At 43.4% G+C, this 23305-nt stretch overlaps 1 protein-coding gene across 1 annotated transcript in view; it reads left to right on the forward strand.

Moving 5' to 3' along the window:
- LOC138284406 (mucin-2-like) overlaps nucleotides 1-23305 on the forward strand; it is a 1072535-nt gene that overhangs the window by 1028564 nt on the left and 20666 nt on the right. Inside the window, exons 38-44 of the mRNA XM_069223143.1 lie at nucleotides 854-1031; nucleotides 5617-5721; nucleotides 14833-14873; nucleotides 17625-17753; nucleotides 17872-17967; nucleotides 18069-18200; nucleotides 22927-22978. Of these exons, the coding sequence (XP_069079244.1) occupies nucleotides 854-1031; nucleotides 5617-5721; nucleotides 14833-14873; nucleotides 17625-17753; nucleotides 17872-17967; nucleotides 18069-18200; nucleotides 22927-22978 (733 nt within the window). The remainder of the gene's footprint in view (nucleotides 1-853; nucleotides 1032-5616; nucleotides 5722-14832; nucleotides 14874-17624; nucleotides 17754-17871; nucleotides 17968-18068; nucleotides 18201-22926; nucleotides 22979-23305) is intronic.

Genomic DNA, 23305 nt, shown 5'->3' on the forward strand with positions numbered 1-23305 from the left:
TGCCCCGGGCTGCAGGCACATGCTCCCAGTCTACCCTGCGGCCAATCCTGATGTTGCTCAAAGCCAGGGCAGGCTCTCTCCAACTGTGTTGCCGGGCTGGAGAGAGCCTAGTGCGCATATGTGTTTGGCAGGCCCGAGACAGCTGGACAAACATGCATGCGCACTGAGGGGAGTGCTCTGCGCACTCCCCTCAGTACTTGTCACCCCCAATGCCCTGCCCCTTCACAAGAAAACTATATTAAACACAGTTTATTATTGTTTTCTTGTAAAGGTTTTGCAGCTGCTGGCAGGGGACGATGCTTCTCCGCCCTAACGGAGGAGCCGCCCCTGGTTACATTACATATTAAGCGCTGGCTTTTTTTAGGTGTGATTTAGATATAATGCAGATTTTCTTGTCAAAGTGAGTTTTTGCAACTCACATTTACATTAGGAGCTATTTTCATTCAAATGTAATAGTAATTGCAGGACCTAGTTATTCTGCGTTAGTTTAGATGAAGATGGTGTACCATGGAATACCTGTTAGGCAGTGCTCCAAGGCTCTTTCAGCACTACGTTAGAAAGCTCACTCAAACATAAGCACGGTTAGAGTATGGGATTTTTACAATTCGCACATGGACCATGAACATAAGTGCAAGAATGATAATCAGGGCATTGGAAAAAGAGAAACAAGTGCAGTGGAAATAGGAATCTGTGTCAGTTACATGCCAACTCATGTTTCTTGCTGTTATAAATTGTCAATTGCTGTATACGTTAGCTGATAAATTACCTGAAGACCATTTTTCAACGTGTGATATTTCTAACTTGACTGATTTTGGCTCACAATCTTATAATCTTCTCTTGCCTTCTATTATAGCCTGGAGAGACCTGGACTTCAAACTGCCACCTGTGCTCATGTGACAAGGAAACCGTCACTGTGAAATGTGCCCCTGTCAGCTGTCCGCTACCCACAGTGCCAACCTGTGAAAAGGAAGGCTACGAGTTGGTTGAGAGTCCGATGCCTGACAACCCATGTTGTTCCAGCATGATATGTAGTACGTGCTGTCCTGCTGTCCCGTAGGAAGTTAGAATGCTCTTAAAGAGAGGGTTGAGCTTGAGACTGATAACTTCAAGTATGCCTATCCTGAGAAAATGTGTAGTGAATGCTTATTGTCTACTTTGTTCAACATGGAACATCTCACAGATTATGCTAGTGATTGTGTGCTCCATTTACGCATAATATAACATATAGTAAAATATATGGTTTCAATTCATGGCCATAGCCCTACATTTGTCCCCATAATTGGTTCTATTCACACCTGGCAGCTATACAGAAAATGATGCCTGTCAGATGTAATTAGATTTACTACAATGTTATTCTTTACCACCAATGTGTACAATTATGCAGTAGTAAACCCCATGCAATGAGGATGGGGGTGAGAAGAATATAGCTTTATCTGTCTTGTCAGAGAGTGAAGTCTGTGAATACACAGAAGCCTGAGTTTTTGGGAGTTCACAAATTGCTTTCCAGCCCTTTGCAGCCCTGCATGTAGACCGAATTTTATTTCAATAAAGTAATTCCCTTTCAGGGTGGTAATGGGGTATGGATAACTTCAAAGTTTTGCTGCAGTGCAGGGGAACGCGTGTCCGTTGCTGACAATTGTTTTCGCCGTAGAGAAAATCGAAAGAAAGATTAGAACATCCAGTTGTATTTTGGGCTCCCTTTCCACACTGTGTAATTGTCGAGTGTATGCAATTGCACAGTTGAGAAATGGAAGCCTTTACAAACAACACAACTCATTTAGTTGTGGAAAGGAGCTACTGGATCAACTTTCCATGTTTACTCTTGCTGAGTTTTGTGAATTCAGGAAAAATGATAGAGGCGCATCCGTTTGGAATAGTACTCCAAATAGTGTAGAGTTACAATTGCCTCTGTGAATTGGCTGCCTGAGTAGATTGTGCTAAATAGATGATTTTAGAGTTTTGATGTGTTCAAAATCAAGATTACATCTATTGTCACTATGAGAGGTCTATCAGTGTGAGAAGCATATGCATCAACATAAAAAATGGTGAAACTCTCACAGAGGGTATTTGTGGAAATATTGCTATCAGAACACTTGTTCCATAATCTGTTATTTTGAAATTAAAAGACATGGCCCCTGATTTAGAGGTTGCTTGAGAGGGCAATCCATTGGAAAGGCTACAGATTACCTTCTCTGCCAAAATGAAGGTCTGGCAACCTCGTTTAGCGGGGAAATAGAGATGAGATTGCGTGGAGAGATAGATGAGGTAGGGAGAGATGTAGGTTAAAGAGACAAATGTGAGGTAGCCAGGAAGTAACAGAAAGGGAGGAAGACATTTGAAAAGCTAGTTAGGGAAAGACAGTTGGGGCTATAGGTAAGGTTTTAAGCGTGTGGTAGAGAGGTGGAAAGAGACTAAGATACGTAGAAGGAAATGCCAAAAGTAGGGGAATGAGGAATTGAAAGAAATAATATTGAAAGGGAAGCCGCTCAGGATGAGGTAGAGAAAGAAAGAGGCAGAGACAGACAGGTAGAGAGGTGAGGTAATTGTAGAAGTGTAGATAGATGCAAGTAAAGAGAGCGGTGTGAGAGAGAGAGAGAGAGACAAAATAAGAAGGGCTACAGAAAGATGTGTCAGGTAAAGGGAGCAGTGAGGCAGAGAAAATGATAGAGAGAGGATGTGATGAATAGAAAGGGAAGACATGTAAAGAGATGAATTAGAGAGGCAGGTAAGGTAGAGTAAGAGGTAGAGAGAAAGGATGAGGTAGAGAAAGAGTTGTGAGGTATAGAAAGAGGTGGACACAGAAGTGAGGTAGAGATATGTATAAAGAGAGAAGTGAGGTAGAGAGGGTGAGTTGAAATAGAAAGCGGTGTGTAAAATGCTGAGAGAGGAGGTAATCATAGGCAGAGGAAAGGAAGTTATGGTAGAGAAAGGGAGCTAGTAATAAAAAGGTACAGTAGTGAGAAAGACCTGTTTGGGGAAGAAAATATACAAAAAGTTGAGGGGCTGACAAGAGGCAGCAAATGCAAAGTGAGGCTTACTGATTGGTCAATCTGATAGAGAATTCTAGTTGAAGATTCCTTACCTAAGACTTTCCCCAAGGTGTCAGACAGGATCTAGAGATTTTTCTTCAAGCAGTACCCTTGCACACTATTAGGTGGCGTCGGTCGACTGTGTGTTTGTTTTTGGCATCGTAGTCGCCGTGATGATGTTGCATATCTTTTGATAAAGTTGTTTTTCAGATTGTCAGTTTAAAAATGCCACTTTTAGAAAGTAGGCATTTCCTTGCTTAAACCATTCTGTGACTCTGCCTGCTTGTGGATTCCCTGTCTGACAGTTGGGCTGTTTGTGAATCCCCACTACACAGTGACACAAAGGGAGATGGGGTGTAGCCTGCATATCCTGATGGACCATCTTGACTAGAGTGGAGGGAGGAGTGGTCACTTACACCTGAAAGAGCTGTGCCTGCCCTCACACAATGCAGTCTCCAACCCCCTGGTATGTGTCTGGGGCGTGGCCTGGGTAAGGCAGGATCTTGTCAACAACAGAGACTTCCCTTTGAAGTGTGCCTACTTCAAAGGCAGAGAGGGATTTAAGTAGTGGACCCAAAACCCCAGATGTTTAGATTACTTCTGGATTCAAGATGAACCTCTGCCAAGGAGAAGAGCTGAAGAACTGGAGGAGAAGTACTGCCCCTTTGCCTCTGACTGTGCTTTGCTGGTTTGGCCTGCAGTTGCTGCGTCTGCTTGAAAGAAGACAAAGACTGGACTTTGTGGTATATTCCTCCTTGTGAAGTGTCTCCAAGGGCTTGGATTGAGCTTGCCTCCTGTTTTGAAGTTTCAGGGCAATCAAAGACTCTGACTCTGCCAGCACCTGGACTCTCTGCTGAGGCTCCTACCCTGCCAGTGGTACCCACTCCAGTCCCTTGGCCCTTGAAAGGTGAATCTGGTGGAATCAAGGTGGAAATCCACGCACAGGAGCCATACGGCAAAAATTTGAACGCACCACCTGAAACGCGGTTGTAAAAACTCCGCATCACTTGCTTCGCGACTGTAGAAACAGCCACTTGCGGCTGCTGAAAATGATTCAAACCCCACGCAGTACGGTTTGTAATCACTGTGTGGCCAGATTTGGCATGCAACCTGCGCAGAACTGAGGTGCCCCGTCCGGAAAATCGCTCTCTTGCGGGAGAGAAAAACAATGCATTGCCTACTCGACCAGAGAAGAAACAATGCAGGTCCTCACTTGCGAAGTAAGGAATTAACACATCGCTGACTTTTACGATGCACTCTCGCCTGTGCGGCTGTATTTTTGATGCAAACCAGGTGCTTTGTGTAGCAACAATGTTTCCATTGGTTTCCATGGATTAAGATTCTGTTATTTTAAAAATTCATAACTTTACTTGTGTATGTTGGATTTTTGTCGTTCTGGTCTTCTTTGATTTTGGTAAATTTGACTATTTCTCTAAACAGGTGTGGTATCTATTTTGTAGTGTTCTCACTGTATTACTATGTGTGTTGGTACAAATACTTTACACATTGCCCTTAGGATATGCCTGACAGCTTGTGCCAAGCTACCAAGGGGGTGATCAGAGGTTATCCAAGTGTGTATGTCCTTTACCCTGATTAGAGTGAGGGTCCCTGCTTGGACAGAGTACAAACTGACTGGCAACCAGAGACCCCATTTCTAACAATATTGAAAAAGTAGTGAAGTGCAGAGAGAGGCGTGAGGTAAGGAGAGAGCTAAGGAAGAGAGAGGAGGTGAAGACAGGTAGAGCTGCATAGGTAGGAAAGGGGAGTCATATTAAGAGTGGTTAGGTCAAGACTAAGGGAATAGTGGAGGAGTGAGGTGCATGGAGATAGAAGAGTTAGAAATAGATGAGGTAGCTACAATATACAGTGCAGAATGATAGGTGAATAGGGTTTTGTAGCTTGGTAGGGAAAGAAAGAGAGGAAAAGAGAGATGGGTGACATAGAAAAGATTAGGTAAAGTAAGGACAGAGATGATTATTTTCCTCTTTAATTGCCACCAAGACCTTGAGAGTGTCAGGGTTAAGCTTGAACACGATGGATATTCACCTTAAGCTTCGTTGAAGCACTCTCGCCCAGCTGTGAAATCAATATGAACACATTAATACAACAGGAATCTTACCGTGGCTGTGGTCAACTGCCACTTTGCATATACCTTACAATGATTTTGCTTGAAGAACATCAGCAACAATTAGATTTCTACAGTGTTCCAACTAGGCCCACTTAAAAACCCAGAATCAGTATTTTAACAAACGCAAACAGAAAACATGATGAAGTTCTCATTATTTTTGCATGGAAAAGCAAGAACTGCACAAAGTATAGCAACAGTTTAAATAAAACACCTTTACTCATCATCCTTCATATGCAATATTAGGAAATAGCATACATCCCCTATATTTCTAATGCTAGAACCCCAATGATAGAAGAAGGAGACAGCGTGTATAAAATACATTTTATAAAAGAGAAAGAGAGGTTGATGTTGAAGAATATGAGTGACATTTTCTCAAGGATTAATAATCCTGTCTAGTACTTGGTGCCTCATCCACGCTTTGCATCACGCCCTCTTTCATTTGTTTTTACTCATTTACAGGATGCAACTTCCGGCATTGCAGGTTGACCACAGAGAACTGCCTCATGGGATATAGGTTGATGATGAGTCTCCATGCCGATGACTGCTGCCCCACAGTTACTTGTGGTAAGTTCTACCAGCTGAATCCATCACCATTGCATAACCAGGACTGTGAAAGCTGTGACTGACGTTTTAAGCCTACAGAGTACTTGCCCGGGGATTCACTTTGTATTTTTCAACCAAACGGAGGGAAACGTTTTGCTAACTGATTAAAATGATTAATGCATTTGTGGATCTCACAAGAGTTGTTTACAGCAAATATATGTGTGACCTGGCACCTATCACTAGAGGACTTTGAAATAAGGGCAGTGACCCGAGCCAGGAAGCAGGAGGCACCAACTCCCAAGAAGAGATCAAAAACATCCTCAATAAATGCTAAAGCAGGCTTCAGCCCCATACTTCAGCATGGAAACACCCACTATACAGGAGGTAGATGTTACAATTCTCACCACTCATTACAGACCAGGGCAACTCCTGCTGTATTGTCAAAATTGCCATCTCAACTCATTTGATATTTTGTCACAACCCATCTCTCCTGAGCATCTCTTGGCATGCTTTGGTTTGTAAGTAATGTATTTAATTGGATCACTTATATGTCTGATCAGTACCATCATATTCAGATATGTACTTCCTGCTCTAAAGATCTATCAGTGATCTGTGGAGTAGCACTAAATGAATCCTCTCACCTACCATCTTTAACGTACGTCAGAAAAACACATGATTCTATGGGAAAGCCATAGTTTCAACATTCCACAATGTGAAGTATTTGAAGTATGCTTAGTCAAAAAAATCAACCACCTCAAACGCTTCAAAATACAAGAATGGATGTCAGTTGCCTAACTGAACTGAATGCAACCAAGACGTCATCCATACCTACCTTTAACATTATCTGGGAGCTTCATAGCTTAATTCAGCACAAATGTAAAATTCCCTTATTCTATCATTGACACTATTTTTGTCATCAACTTTAAACCCCATATTGCTTAAAAAACACAGACAGAGTGATTCCAACATTCAGTGCTACTTATTATGAGACCTTAACTCTTCAGAACCATCATCTAAGCATTGGTGCTTTCCCACCTGTATGGTGGCAAATCCTTGGTCACTATTGTCTCTGACTTGACCATGACCCAATTGAGGAATGTACTCCATATGTGGAGTTCACAACAAAGGTTTGGAGATATATGATTGGACCTTATCTACACTGATATATCTAACTAAAGGCTCCTCAAAGTCTGTCATTTTCAGGACAAGCAACATCCATATAAATCAGCGATGAACAATGCTACCCCATTCCTAGAACAAAAGTTACAACAAACAATAAGGTGATGGATGGAATCCTTGAACAAATTCCCACCTCTGGTGATCACTTAGGCAGCATTCCTGTCCATCATTTTCTACCAAGTATGCCACACTACACACGACCTCCCTTATACAAATCAGTACTGACCATGCTCTTCATGGAGACAGTAGCTTTCAGACTGCTAGGCAAGACCCCCTCTGGAATAGAACGCAAGCAACCCCAGACAGTTTTGGCCTTTTGAACCTCATCAGTAGGGTGCAGCTTGAGTTTTATTGCACAGGACCAATGTCTTAGTAGATCCGTTGCACTTAGCGTGTCAACTTGCAACAAACAACAATGTGATGGGTGGAATGCTTAAATTCATCTCACCAATGGCCATCACTCAGTGCTACATTACACTCCAGGGATAGAATGTGGCACAAGTAATTATCAGTAACTGAGATTATTCAAGCTTTCCACTGGCTGTTTTTGTTTTCCTTAGTGCAACATCCTGAGTGCAAAGGTAATGTTCAGAAGTGGGTCCCTTGGTCACTGTGCCACAGGTACCAAGCTGCACCTTACTGAAGAGGCTTAAATGGGTCCAAACCAGTCTAGGGTTTCTATTGTTCCAGTTCTGACAGGACCTGGACAGGCAGTTTGGGCTAGATTGATCATATTAGAGCAGAACCAAGCCTAAAATGTGTCCCCAAGTAATTACCAGTAGCTGATATTACATCAAACCAATATCTTTTTCTGTGTAATAAAAGGTGAGCATTTAATGGGCAATGTAACAGAACATCACCTGAGTGTGAGCAAGTGAGGAACTGCAAAAAAGGTACAGCCCCTAAAGCAATACTTCTGGTGCTATGTTCAAGAATATGGAACACTGTAATTTATTCTTGCACCATCGCTCCTGAAGTTCAGAAGAGGGGTGAACAAACTTTTCTGCAAGCCACACCTGCTCTGTCAGCAACAAATGGTGTCACACCCACTATCGAGCCAAGTTCAAAATAGAGACTGACAACTTCCCTATTTTCTCCTTTGGTTTGATCACAATATTGAATCATCTCCATATCACATTGTACTGCACTTTGTGGCTCTCTGTTTTAAATTCAGGCTTACATATTTCAATGCATATGTGCATATGTACATGTAATTCTTCATGTTTATTTAGCAGGATCTTAAGCGTCTGAAATATACTGTTTGCTTAACAAGATACGAATGCTCTGAAAATATACATAAGCTCCATCTGCAATTGGGGAAGTTCCTTGCTGAAATGCTGCAGGTGTTAAATATAGCTATTACCTCTGATCCTTACTGTAAATGCATTGCTTTTAAGATTCACAATAGGAATATAAATAAGAAATGAGGAAGGATGTTGGAATACAGATATTATTTTGCTTGAAAAAAGAATGCATGAAATATGTTGACTTTTTGAAGACTTTGTAGGTAATTGGGGCCTTTCAAAAATAGGTTTGCCTGGAATATTTGGGGAAATAACTTGGAGTAAGCTTTGTGGAGCTCCACTTTATAGGCTTACCTGTAGTTTCGATTTCCTGCTCTTTTATCCTTAGTGTTAGCTTAGATACAAAATCATACAGGTATTTTGCATGTGAACACACACCTTGCTTAGTTTCTTCCATGCCTAGATTATTTCATTGGTGATCTGAAACTGTATCATCTTTGTATTGTGCAAACTTTCAATATGCTAGCAGATATCTTGCTTAGTTTTTTTAGAGCCAGTATTGCTTTTGTATCTCACTTTGCTTTAAATTTTCCTTGCAAGTGACTCAATAGAAATGACACATACATACACATACTAACATACACAAGCCTGTCTTATGTAAAATGTTGCCTCCTCCAGGTATTTTTAGGAGTCTTTAAGAGAGGTACCTGGAGTACCTTAATGTCATCAGAAACAAATGTGCACTTTGCAGACTCCTGACATACTGCTGAATGGTCCAGCATTCTAACCTGCACCCTAATAATGGAGAGTTTCCTTCATATTTTGACTGACCCAGTTCTTTAATGTATCATGTTAAATTACTTAACTATATTTCTAATTTTGCATTCCTGTCCTTATTAGTCCTACCATAAATCGCTATGATGCTCCCCTTCACTACTGACTTAAAGGCATTCTACAAAGAGTCATCACTTTATCCCCCCTTATCCTTTCCTTCAATGTTCAGCACTGAGTCCCCTTGTGAGGAGTGCACGCTAATAAATTAAGAGCTATGGGGTCATATTAAGTTAACACTATATGCCAAATGCCCGAATTAGTAATCCTGGATAATAGTGAAGGTGAGGTCCGAAAATGGTCCAATCAAGTATAAGTGTAGTTTGCACCTGAGTAATAAGTGTAGTCTTGGTATCTGGGTACTGTGTGTGCCGTGTAACTTCTAATCCCATACCTGACACCATTCCATCCCTTGTTTGGATCTTGACTCCATCTGACACATCCTCTGTGAAAACCTATCTTTCAATCTATCCATAATTTGATCGAAAACCACTCCAGTGATAATTTATTCTACTGTGTTTTGTATTATATCATCAATTGTGTACCGCAGACACAATTCAGGGGGTGTACTTTAGTCACTGCAAGAAGGCAAGGATCCTACTAGTTCATTTCCAAATTTTGTTCCTCTCAACTTAAGCAACTAGATATTGAAGCAGTCAACTAGATACTATCCTCAGATGGGTGGGCAAACTAAAATAAATAATCAATACTTGAGCATGGGATAGCAGTTCACCAGACTCACTTGCGTTGTTTCTTTCATGAGGGAAAGGTCCTAGGTCATTATGGACTGCTGGCACTTTCGTAATTGAAGACATGCATATGGATAATGCACTACATATCAGGATACTGGCAGTGAACAGACCACAAACTCACATATTCTGAGGAGACTGTGGTCATTTTGGATTATTGGGTAAAAATATAGTGGTACTGCAGAAAGGGCCTTACTGGATGGATCTCGGTTTTCACTTGCCACAACCAATTGCCTCTTAAGGATTTGTATTCATGGATTAATGGACATTGGGTGTAGAAAGAGAGGTTGTGAAAAGCTGTGTTTTTGGTGAAAGCGAACATAATGAGTTGCATGATGCCACCATGGTGCAAACTGTGCGGTCATATGTAGCACCTTGCAAGTAGTGTGCAATGATGAAGTAAACACCATGAAATGTACAATAACTGTGTGGATACTGTCTTACCATAGATATAACTGCATTAAATTCCCATTCCCATGGTATTTAATGCTTATATTTCTCAGGTGCTCAAAGCAGATGGTAAATGTGATTAGAGGGCAGGACCTGGTCATGGGTGGAGGGAGAGGGGTTGAAGTGGTAGTATGTAGTTGCCTGACAGGGAGGACCAAAAAAGCAGCATAGATTTGTGACAGAGGCTGTGGGAAATTGGGTATTTGGTTGACTGCGGTATGAGCCCTAGTCAAGTAACAGCCACAATCCCTAGTAGGGTGAACCACAAACATTAATTAATTTAACCTGTGCTTAACCCTGGTTAGTTTGGCACAAAAAGTAGTCAGGCTAAACTTAGAGGCAATGTGTTAAGTATTTATACAGCACACAAACTGCAATACATTAAAAACACAACACAATAAACATCCCAAACCAATTTAGAAAAATAGATTATTTCACACTACTACATCAAAGTCCAATTAATAGAACCGGAGTTATGATTTTCTCAAAAGTTAAACTTCAAAATAACAAGTCCTCAGTTTTAGAATATTGACATCTAGGCACCTTTAGCACCAGACCAAGGGTCTGGGAGTAGAAAGAGACCACTTGGGGGTTCAGGACTCAATCAGGCTGGGTTCAGGTGTGGGTTTAATATGGCGGGAGCCTGTTATGTCCTTGTGGCTTCGAACAGGGGGGCTGCAAAACTAGCCCTTGGAGTCACTTCTGAAGTCCTGGGTGCAGTTGAAGATGCAGGGCTCCAGAGCAGGGCTGGCCTTTGGTTCAAGGTGGGCTCCTGGCAGCAAAGCAGTCCTTTCAGGTACAGCAGTGCTCTGGCAGGGTGCACAGCAGGTTACAGCACCAGGCAGTCCCATGAGAGTCCTTCCACAGGTCCAGTAGTGAACTGAGGAGTAGGTCTATCAGCCCTATTTTTATACCCTGGTGCTCTGCTCCTAGAACTTGGGAGAAGTTTTCAGAAGCTCTCTTTTAAGTTCTAGGAGTTTCCTGCCTCCCCTTCCCTGACTCCTAGGTGGCTGCACTGACAATAAAGGCTTGTTGAACCTATTAAGTGGTGCAAGAGCCTCGTCTATTCAGGTGTAAGTGTGGCTATGCTTAGTTCAACCTCCCCATCATCAGTTAATGGCCTATTCAGGCTCTGCTAATGCCACTATTATGTGACTATTTGGGGTGACTTCACAAAGCCTCAGCTGTCAGTTACATCCTGTCATGTGAACTGAGGCAGGCTACAGGCACAGAGGGCTATGGGTAGGAAAATGCCAACTTTATGAAAGTGGCATTTTTAAACCTGTAATGATAAATGTGACTTTACCATTAAAAAGGGTTTATCATTACAAGTTTATAGCTACCTCCTCTGGTTTATGAATTAGAGCTTATGAAATATAATAAGGGATTCCCACTGTTATGCTATGAGAGGGCTAGGTCCCACAGTAGTGAAAAACAAATTGGGAGGTTTCTCTACTAGGACATGTAAAATGGAAAACTACATGTCCTATCTTTTAAATACACAGCATCCTGCCCTGTCGGCTACCTAGAGCCTACCTTAGGGGTGACTTAGATGCAATAAAAGAGGAGTTTAAGGCTTGGCAAGCAGTCTTAAATGCCAAGTCAACATGGCAGTGGGGCACTGTGTCCAGGCTGCAATCTCAGGCCTGGGATAAGGTACTACTTATATGGCTGGCAGAATAAGTGCTGTAGGCCCACTGATAGCATTTCATTTACAGGTCCTAGGTATTTGGTATACCACTCTACAAGGGCTTTGCATGTAAACGGAATACGCCAATAAGGTATATGCCAATCCAACCATGTTTTAGGGGGAGAGCACAAACACTTTAGCACTGAAAAGCTGTGGTAAAGTGCACAGAGGCTTAAGGCTAACAGAGCCAAAATCCAGAAAAAAAGTAGGAGGCGGAAGGCAAAAGGTTTGGGGGTAGCCCTATGGAGAGGGTCATTTCCAAGTGAGGCTCTGCTGTTATTGCAGCCAAAGTATCAAATGATTTTATTGTTCATTTGTTCCTGCTGGTAAAATATGTTTTGGTGTTTCCACACTGGCTAGAGACAAATATCAGGAAAATAATCTTGGGAGGTGAAAGGAGGATCCAGAGTCCACAGTCGGACTGCCTTCAAAACTTAAAGAAATTCAGGACCATAATTTAAAAAGCAATCCAAGACTTAGCTGTTGATGGTTTGTAAGACTGCCTTGAAGAGAAGGTGCCAGTGAGACTCAGGACACACAGACATAGGCAGCATACAGGTGTGAGGGAAGGGAATGGAAGAATGGGTGAGGAATCTGAGCTGGACACAGACGAAGAGTGCAGAGTTTAAAATGAAATGTGTACCTTTAGCCAAATTGCTGGAATGGAAAATATTTACTTTGGAAACCCACAGATAGATGGATGAAGCAAAAAAAGGATAGAGTCCTAAGGAGCAAGGCATGGCGGCCAAAGTGTCATGAATACCAACACAAGCAATAAAACGTAGTCCACCCAGTACATATAGATTCTTTTTACAAGCTTTGCGATTGGGAAAATTGACAAGAGCAGTAGCTTGTAAAGTTGTCCTAACTTGCTTACTTTGTCTTAAATTGAATACATTTAAGCTAGTTTGGAGACAAAAGGCACATACTAAAGAGGTCTATGGCCCTCATTCTGACCCTGGCGGTTTCAAACCGCCAGGGCAGAGGGCAGAGGGCAGAGGAAGCACCGCCAACAGGCTGGCGGTGCTTCCGGGGCAATTCTGACCACGGCGGTAAAGCCGCGGTCAGAAAAGGGGAACCGGCGGTTTTCCCGCCGGTTTTCCCCTGCCCCAGGGAATCCTCCATGGCGGTGCTGCATGCAGTGCCGCCATGGGGATTCTGACCCCCTTCCCGCCAGCCTGTTCCTGGCGGTTTACACCGCCAGGAAGAGGCTGGCGGGAACGGGTGTTGTGGGGCCCCTGGGGGCCCCTGCAGTGCCCATGCCACTGGCATGGGCACTGCAGGGGCCCCCTAACAGGGCCCCATTAAGATTTTCAGTGTCTGCTTGGCAGACACTAAAAATCGCGACGGGTGCAACTGCACCCGTCGCACCCCAGCAAATCCGCCGGCTCCATTCAGAGCCGGCTTCATCTTTGCTGGGGCTTTCCCACTGGGCCAGCGGGCGATCTTTTGAAGATCGCCCGCCGGCCCAGCGGGAAAGTTGGAATGCTCCCCGTGGTCATTTGACCGCGGGGCGGTGTTTGGGCGGTTTCAGCCCGGCGGGCGGCACCCGCCGCCCGCCGGGGTCGGAATGACCCCCTATGTGTCTTCACCAATCTGATGCAAATTAGTTCATTTAATGTGTAGATCACAAACCTGCTCTCTGAAACCCGCTAGTAACACCATAGATTCATGGTGAAATAGTGTAGTGGATTACAAATCAGTTGCAGACAGCTATTATTCTTCGATTGATAGCATGACTAGTCCACCACAATATTCAGTGCAGGACACTGATCTGCCTAAATATCGATTACATGATACAAACTACCATTATATCAAAAGGATAGGTATATATAGATAAGTATAGCTTTCCTCTTCTTAACTCTATACTTACGTATTAACCTGATGATATAATTGTTATTCTGGAGTTAATACTTTGCAGAACAATATTTTTTTACTTGATATTATGAAATACAACTGATAGAATTGATACTGAGTTATAGATGGTAATGCACACTTTGTGTTAAGTGCCACAAAACAAAGCAGTTAGTTTTGTGGAGTAATGTGAACTATAGGAATTTTTGTGACACTCTGGTGGTGCTGTGCAGTGCACCATATAAACAAGGCAATGTTATGCCACTTTTCCTAACTTAATGCAGCCCTGTATATATGGGTCAACCCCGACACAGTTTTTTTCAGCTAAGGGGCGTGCAGTGGGTGTTGCTGTGGACGTATCCATTCAACATCCATTGCTTTTTGACACTGTCTCAGATTTATGAGAAATTGTAAACCTGTGGCAGCGCCAAAGACTAACGCCTCCGCAGGAGAGGCATTAGAGTGGTGCAACAAGGAGAAATACTTTTATTTCTCCTCGCTTTTTGCTCTTTCTATGTAAGCTGCATTTTGCAGCACACATAGAAGGAGCAAATTGCAATCAAAGATTGTGTTTGTTTAGGAAGGTGTCCATTCCCAACCAAAAACAATCTCCCCTGCAATGCAGCCATACTTCCACCATGCCGCAGGGGCGGCTGCATTAGCTTTAGGCACGGGGGAAACACAGAAATGCGACATATTGTTTTTAATTCGGCACATCCCTAGGTTTTGGAAATGACGCAGCTCGGCACAGCTATATTGTTTACGGCACCATGCTGTCCCATTTCCATGTAGATGAGGCCTTTAGTTTGTGAAAGTCGAAAATGCTTTCAACTCATCTTTTAACACATCCTGTTGGAAGATGGCAGGCTGTTTGCCTGGTGTGGTGATACGTCTGGCAGCAAGATGTGAGTTTACAGCAGGGCTGTGTTTGAACTGCTTCTGATAAGAGCGCAATTCAAAAGTAAATACACACTTTATTACAGTTAATGGCCAGTTCTCATATTTATAGGTGTGTCATGTTGTGTATGTGAACGTAATATAGATGAACGATTCTGTTTTGTGTCTGCAGTTTTATTTGGTCATACATTTGAGAACGGTATCCTGCAAGTTAAAATGTTTATTTCTCCCCAAACAGAACCACAACACATATGCCTCGTGAATGAAACAGTATATCAGGTAATGTTACCAAAATTCTGAAAGGTGGTAGTTACAAAATGTGTTTCAAAATCATTCCTTCTAAAAATTATATTAGCTTCACCTCGTAGACCATTGTTCTGTTTTTTAATTACCATTTTGTTACCCACTCATTCTAGTAGCAGCCCTTTAACAGATTGTTCAGTGATTTGGAGATAGAAGTAATTCTTCTATGCATATCTCTTAAGGGATCCTCAAGTTACTCTGCTTGCCTCCTCTCTTCCAGATTGTTCTCTGTTTAACTGACTCCTTTATTTTCTGTCACTCAGTCCATTTCTGAATCAATGTCATCCCAGCCACTCATCCCTAGGTTGCTCAGTTTGTCAATTGCTTGTGAATATGCTTTGAAACATGATAGGAAAGGATTTGCTGAAATCTAAGCGAGTTGTGGGATCAATTGAGTCTCCTTGCACTGTAATCTCCAAGTCGTAAGATGCAACTGATTTCACTTGGTCTTAGTCTCCCAGGAGGGAAGCTTCTTCTAACAGTTTGTTAAGGATTTTTTTTTAGGATGAGGAAGAATATCCTCTGCAATTCAGCTGCAATCACAATGTCAATGTAATTAACTGAGCAACTTGACTAGTTTGCCCAGTTTGTCTCTAACTACGTACCCGCAAATTAACTAATTCCACTGTAGATTTACAAAGATGTTACACAATCCACCAAAGTAGCTGTGCCACTCTGCATTGTGTGAGATGGAGAGAAAAGTAGTGCCACATCTATTAAGAAATGCATTCCAGCTGTGTTCCTAGTGTCCCACAACGATGCAGCCTAGTGCAACTCCACGCCACCCACACACCTTTGTATTATAGTGGAAACGTGTTTGCATGAGTCTACCATGGGTTTTGTATTGTAAGTGTACCCTCCTAGTACAGAATATTATAGCTGGATAAACTGTACAATTTTACCCACTTTGGGTGTGTGCACATATGCAAAGTTAGAAAAGTTTGGTGAAATAAAAAATTACCTTTTTTACCGCAAGCCTCAAAAAGGCATTATTATTTGAAGCAAAGTCCTGCCAAAATCTTAGTAGGCTGAATTTTCAAACAAAAAACATGGGTGGTTGCACTGGAACAACACTGTCCTATCCATGGTACGCCCGTTGTCAAAGAAAACAATGCAAAACAAGGCTAGGAGCTACATTGCCTTACCTTATGTATACTTTCCAGTGTAAGCCTTTCTTTGCACTGGAAAATATCCATAACTTTAGGCAAAGCAAATCCCAACTAAAAATGTTGGGCTCGTTTGTGTCACATTTGTGATGCACACCTAATGCAAAATGTAAGTAATTCTGCCCCGTAGTTTGATATATCACAACACTGATTTCTTGTATTGCATATTCAAAGGGATACTAACTTCCTACTTTCCCATTTTCCCCTTACCTACCCCGCTAATCCTCAACAGCCTCTCTTGTGTGCTAATCTATTTGTATGTCCTCCTTAAACCCTGATTTTCTTTCTTTTATCTATGATTAATTTTAATTGGTATTGGACAGTGGCTCCCTTCACAGCACTACAGTTGTCACAGTGATCTGGTGGTCGTTTTTTTAAGTTGCCTTCATGTTTACACTGGTGTAAACACAATTAAAAAAAAAGTATAGCCCCGGCTAGCGCTATTCCAGGACGCCAGCCGGGCATCATATTAAAATAATGGTGCAAGCCAGCGCTAAGGCCCAGTTAGCGTCAAAATACATGATGCCAACCGGGTAGGGGAGGCGTAGGGAAAACTGGAGGTTGTGCTGCAAAAATGGCGCTAGTCAGGTTAAAGTAAAAGAAATTACTCTAACCTGGCTAGCGTCATTTTTTTGATGCACAATCCCCATGGACATGACTCCTGTCTTAGTAGAGACAGGAGTCATGCCCCTCAGCCCACTGGCCATGCCCAGGGGACATAGGTCCCCTGGGCATGGCCACTGGGTACAGTGCCATGTAGGGGGGGGCCCAAGTTAGGCCCCCCATGGCACTTTAAAAAAACATATTAGGAATATTTACCTGGACATACCTGCGATGGGTCCCCCCATCATTAGGTGTCCTCCAGGTGGGGGTGGGTGAGGGTATCCCTGGGGGCAGAGAAGGGCACCTGTGGCCTGTTTTAATGGTCTCTGACCATGGAAAAAGGCCCATGCGTCCCCTACTGCCTGCCAATACCCAGGCTTTAAATAGTGGCACTAAGCAGGCTTAGCACCATTATTTAAGGCCCTCCTCTGCCCGTGCGTGATTTTTGCACGGGAGAATAAATAAGGCATTAGGGCCTTTGAGTCATTTTTTGCCCGGGAAGGCCTACCTTGCATCTCATTGACACAAGGTAGTTTTCCTCAGGGAAAAAATTACGTTAACTCCAATATTTTGCCACTAAACATGTCTAGTGCCAAAATATAAATATGGAGTTAAGTTTGGGCCGGATTTGCATAAAACATAATTACGCAAATCTGGCACAAACAGAGTATAAATATGCCCTTAAGTGTTTTTATCTGTTGCTAAATTGTATGCATATGGACATTCAATACTGATAGCAAACTCCTAGAAAAGCATTTACCTAGCTTAGTAAGCACCAGAGCTAGAACACTTGAGTATATGCATGTGCCAGGGATACAAATGCATACAAATAATGCCACCGTTTTCTTTGTTTTTTTTAATGATCCACTTAAACACCTCCAGTCTACTTTTCTGCTAGTAATAACACCTTGGAACGCAAGTACATTTTTTGCTGCATGTTTGCCTTTATTTTCCACAGCCAGGTCGGTCTATTCCCATGCCCGCAGACTCTTGCCAAGAGTGCAGTTGCACCCATGAAAAAGATCTGGTGACCCAGTTAAACCGTATGGAATGTAAGGCCATCAGCTGCCAGACACAGTGTCCAGTGGTAAGTTTACCACAGCCTTTTCTTAGGAGATTCTACGTTCCCATGTGTACACCTTGTTGGGGCCACACTGTCAAACCACTGTCAAACTCATTATGCATGTTTCCTTTATTCATAACAGGGCTATGAATACCACAAGAAAGGTGGCCTCTGTTGCGGCGAGTGTGTCCAGGTTGCATGCTCAGTGACAACTGACGGAACCACTCAGATTCTTCAGGTAGTCCTTGGTTCCCAAAATAATTTACATATCTGTTCAGATGCGTGATAGGAGAGATTCAGTATCTTTACTTTTCAACTTTTATATTCTTTCATTTCTAGCCTGAGGAAGAATGGCATCCACCAGGCATGAAATGCAGTCACTACAAATGTTATAAGGACAGTGAGGGGCATTTTGTGCTGATCACGGTGAACAGAACATGTCCTCTTTATGAGCCCAAGGACTGTGATTTGGTATGCCTGCTTTGTTTCCATGGTTTTTCTATATTAATCAATATTGTGCATGTCTGTGGGCTTTAAGCTATTTGTACTCCTACATCCTCCTAAAGCATCAGCCAGCTCATCTTATACAAGAAGTGATTTTAAGGAGCATTGTGACTGGTGTCTGCAACCCCATTCCGGGAGATAGTGGTAATTCTAAATTCAGGCACGAGTGATGTTTTTTTCTCTTTTAAACAATGACTGCTATTGCTAAGTATTATGAATGCAAAATAAATTTGGTATGCTCAAGAGTAAATTTTGAACTTGTAAAGGGATTGACCCATACAAAGATTTTCGAGTGAGTAAAAACCCGAGTATGGGGTGTAGGCAAACTAGGGTTTGAATGCCCTATGCGTTTGAGCACACCTATAAGCATAAATGTTTGTGAGTATTCAAAAACTTATCTCCCTGTCACCCTGGAAGAGAACAGGGATTTACTCTTGACATGGGCAAGAGTAGCTTCTTGTTGGATGTGGCACGTTCCAGTTGGCTGAGGCACAACCCCAGCTAGCAGAACCTACCACTCCCTCCAGGGGTGGGTGAATACACTCACTGTATAAACTGTTCTCTCCCTTGGGTAGCTTGGCACAGAGCAGTCAAACTTGTATCGGCAATGTGTAAAGCATTGGCTCAGGACGACCACACAATACGTAAACTGAGAGTCACAAACAAAACTTCATATGAGGTGTATGTAAATAAAGTTTGTATTCAACACACACATGAATTAACACCTCATTAGCTTCATGTAAATCTGGGCATACATCACATGCAGAAATATCACTAATAGTACAAGGCCCAACAGCATTAATCTGAAATCAGCAGTATCTACAAATGAGAAAAATAATACTTTCCCTATCCCCACCCACATGAGGTACTACCGCGTTGGCAGCATGAGACCCACCCCAATGGTCACCCTAATTCAATATAAAACAGTTGTAGGATGCATCCCGGTTCCCAATGATAGCAGCAATGTAAACAAACAGACAAATATAGCACACTTAAAGTAACTACGCACTTGCACACATGTGCTTCCAGTAAACTAATGCAGTGCTCTGACAACCGGCAGGTGAGATGTAAATGAGTTCACAGACCCCTCTGGGATCCAAACCTTCCTCCACCCTCCAACCAATTTCTGTCCCCACTTAGAGTTAGGAATGAAGCAACTCTTCCCCGGATACTAAGCTGCGTGGTTATACTTAGTCAAGATCCCGGGGCACAGGTACAGGGGAAGAGGGAGAGAATGGCTGATCAGGCAAGAGTTGACAAATGGAGACTTGGTCCCAACTCCGGAAGCTCACTCAGGGATCTCCACACCAGCCTTCTGGCATTGGCCACGGTCTGCACCACACAGGGGAGGGTAGCCTTGGGACACGCTGTTCATAGTGGCCCCCAGCCAAGCCAGACACTCCACTTCACAGATAGTTACCAATTTGGCACCTCCCAGGATAGGAGGCACCATGTGTGGGGCGTGTTGACTTGGCCTGCCTCAGGCTTCCTGGTTGCACACAAAGAGTTTACCACATTCTGTGCCCTTCTGGTATAGACACAAGTTCCGGTGTGCAATGACAGGGTTGCACCAGTCATTTATGAACACAGATGCAAAGTGCTCAATGCAGGGCCTCCCTCTGATGAGACCCAATGTCTGGTGCACGATGACACGAGTCTCACCAGACAATCCTGCTTGCGCAGGACAGTTAACCAATGCAGTGCCTCCCTGAAATGAGGCACAACATCTGGAGCACAATGACTTGAGTTGCACGAGACAATACCGCTGCACACGAAAAGTTACCACTGCGGTGCCTCTCTGAAATGAGGCACGTCTGGTGCGCGATGTCTTGAATCGCACCAGACAATCGTGCTGCACACAAAAAGTTACCACTGCCATGCCTTGCTAGAATGAGTCTCAAAGTCTGATGTGTGATGACTTGAGTAGCACCAGACAATCCAGCTGCACATGAAAAGTTAGCAATGCAGCTCTTTCCTGGAATGAGACACCACAGCTGGCGCACAATGACTTGAGTCACAAGAGGCACTTCTGAATAATCAATCAAATCCCATTCTGCACTTCCATGGAATGAGGCACAATGTCTGGTGCACAGTGACTTGAACTGCACCAGACAATTCTGGTTCACACACATGCCAGTTCATCGGTACCACACAAGGTAGAATGCAGCACTAGTCTGGATACGCTCCCACATCCGAGGGTCTCGACCAGTGACACGGTCACCGCCAATGAGCATGCAGTTGGTTGGCACACGTGAGAAATATGGCACACTCAACAGCAGAGGGCCACACAGGATCCCACAACCAGTAATCTGTTCACTCCCTGCCAAACATTTATGCGTGAGGTGGCCCCACAATGAAGGGCCACGCTCCTTAAATGCGAAATGTATTTTGCAGGTCGTGCACCAGGCAAATCTGATCTCAAGGTTTAATACTTAGTTCAAAGCTCACACCGCTGCTACCAGGTGGAATCCAGCAGACAATATCGATGCATAGGAGGGCACCACTCTCCAGATGATGGCAGACAGTGTAGGTCCCTCTCTGGAGGTCTTTGATGTCCCTTAGACCTCCACGCAAAACAGGGGGCGAGCCAGCAAGCCCTTCGAGAGCACACTTCAGAGTTTTACAATCCAGCAAGCAGTGTGCCCAGGTCAACCACAATGCAGGAAGGGTGCAATATCCCTTCCCAGGACAGTAAATACTCCTGTGAACAACATATTCCTCTGGCAGTGTGCACCACATAGTACGGTGACTCTATCCTTCGCTCCTACAAGTGTATCTCTAAATTGCTGAAGTGTGGTCGCCCAGTTATACTGATGTGCGCCTTTTAAGTTGGGGGTGGTTTCAGTCCTTTCTGCCTTGGGGTCGTAGAATGAAGATGCTTATATTTAGTGGGGCCATGATCTGGCTCTGAGAGGCCAAGTGTCTAAACCTCTCCCTCCAGCCTATCTAGCCAGGCCCTCAGATGGCAGAGATATGTCGTTTTGGTTGTCCAAGTTTTATAGCTGTCACTGGGGAATGCAAAGATGTGTTTTCCCCCACTCCCTAGTGAAATGAAGCTTGAATAGAAAAGACACACAAAAGGAATTTTAGAACATGGAAATGTCCACTTTCTAGAAGTGGCATTTCCAAAGTATTACTGGCAAAACGACCTTTACCATTGGACTACTACAATCGTGATTGGGAATCTCATGATAGTAAACATGTTGTGGCTGCTCCACTGAAATCCACTATTGCAGCTAGGATCAATTATAAACTTTCCCCCATATTAACCTATGGGCACTACAGCTCACCATGACAGTGAAAACACACATGTGCATTCTTCACTCCATGGGCACATGTGCCCTGGTGCAAGTACAAGCCTGCAGGGGCAGACTGGACACACGATTTGAGATCACCATAAGGGTGCAAGTGTGCCCATAAAGGCCTGCTGTGTCAGGCCCAGTACAGATATAAAAACCTTCAGGTGCAAGTGTGCACATACTGGCAAGTTGTGCCAGGATCAGTATACATATGAAAACACCAATGTGCAAGTGTACACATACTGGCAAATGATGCTAGGCTCAGTGTATACATGAAAACACCAATGTGCAAGTGTGCACATATAGGCAAGCCATGCCAGGCTCGGTGTATACATGGAAACACCAATGTGCATGTGTGCACATACTGGGTGGCCATACTAGGCTCAGTATATACATGAAAACACCAATGTGCAACCATGCACATATAGGCAAGCCAAGCCAGACTCAGTATATAGATGAAAACACCAATGTTCAAGTGTGCACACATAGGCAAGCCATGCCAGGTATACATGGAAATACCAATATGCACTTACTGGTAGGTACCCCTTCCTAACTTATGTAGGGAGGGCACATCCACACTTTCACTCTCTACCTATGGTGGGAAAGTGCCCAGGGCCCTGAGGCCCCTCAGAGAAGATTATGAAAACCTCAAAGAAGAGCCAATCTCCTCGATAGGGAAATCCACATGGGTGTTCTCTCTTACCAGGGCATGGGGTACCCTTGCGTCCCTGCCCTGCCTTCTGTCTAACACCTGCTCTGCCCTCTGGGAGGTGCTCTAGGGGTAGCAGAAGGCCTACTCAGGGCTTGCCCCAGTGGAGAAGATGCCACCCTGAGCATAGGCGCACCTGCGCCTCCACAGGTCTGCAATACCAGGCCTAATCCTGTTGGTTAGGCTATTCTGGAGGGTAGCACACTCAGTGCAACGTCCCACTAGTGGCCAGGGCCCTACCTGCCCCTGGTATGTGGTTTACCTTTTTACAGGGCACTCCTGGGTACACCCCTTTTTCGGGCATGAGTAGGAAGGGTGCGCACACTTTCTCCCTGCAGTACAGTGAGAAAGTGCTAAGAGTCCTATGGCCACGCACATAGAGTCAGTAAAAAACTGGGAGGAATAAACAAAAAGTTTCAGGGAAACCCCCTAATCATTGCCATGTCCAACACTCATTTTTTAGGTTGAGAAGGGGGGTCGAGTGTAGGGGAACACACACAAAATTAATGGCCATGTATAGGGAAATATTTATTTATGTTGAAAATTATGTTCTCCACCAAAAAAAAAGGAAAAAATGTCTCATTGCGGAAAAACCTCTGATAATGTGTCAAGTGCCTACACTTCATGAGCTCCCGATAGTCCTACCTTCATTAATGTGCAATTTCTCTCCTTTTCTTCATTGAAGGGTGTGGAGGAGATACAGTATGATGACTGCTGCAAGATACGGATATGTAAACGTAAGTTCTTCCCTTTCACAGCAATGGTTTTGAAAGAGTAGTTTCATAATTGATGAGACGTTCAAACTTAGCACCTCTAACATTAAGCAACACCAGTAATAACTCACGAAAAATAAATGTAGGAAATTACATAGAATATACCTTGTGCCTAGCATCTGCTGCTAAAATACATCTGCCCAACTGAAGTAATTTATTTCGTATCGCAACACATAGATCCGCCTTCAGAAGATGCATATGGACCTTGACCGGTAGTAAAGATTAAGCTTAATACAATTGGCTATCTACCAACAGTATAGTTGCTGCAATGATAATCAGACCCATATGGAC

This window comes from Pleurodeles waltl, chromosome 3_1, assembly GCF_031143425.1.
Source record: "Pleurodeles waltl isolate 20211129_DDA chromosome 3_1, aPleWal1.hap1.20221129, whole genome shotgun sequence".
Classification (NCBI taxonomy): domain Eukaryota; kingdom Metazoa; phylum Chordata; class Amphibia; order Caudata; family Salamandridae; genus Pleurodeles; species Pleurodeles waltl.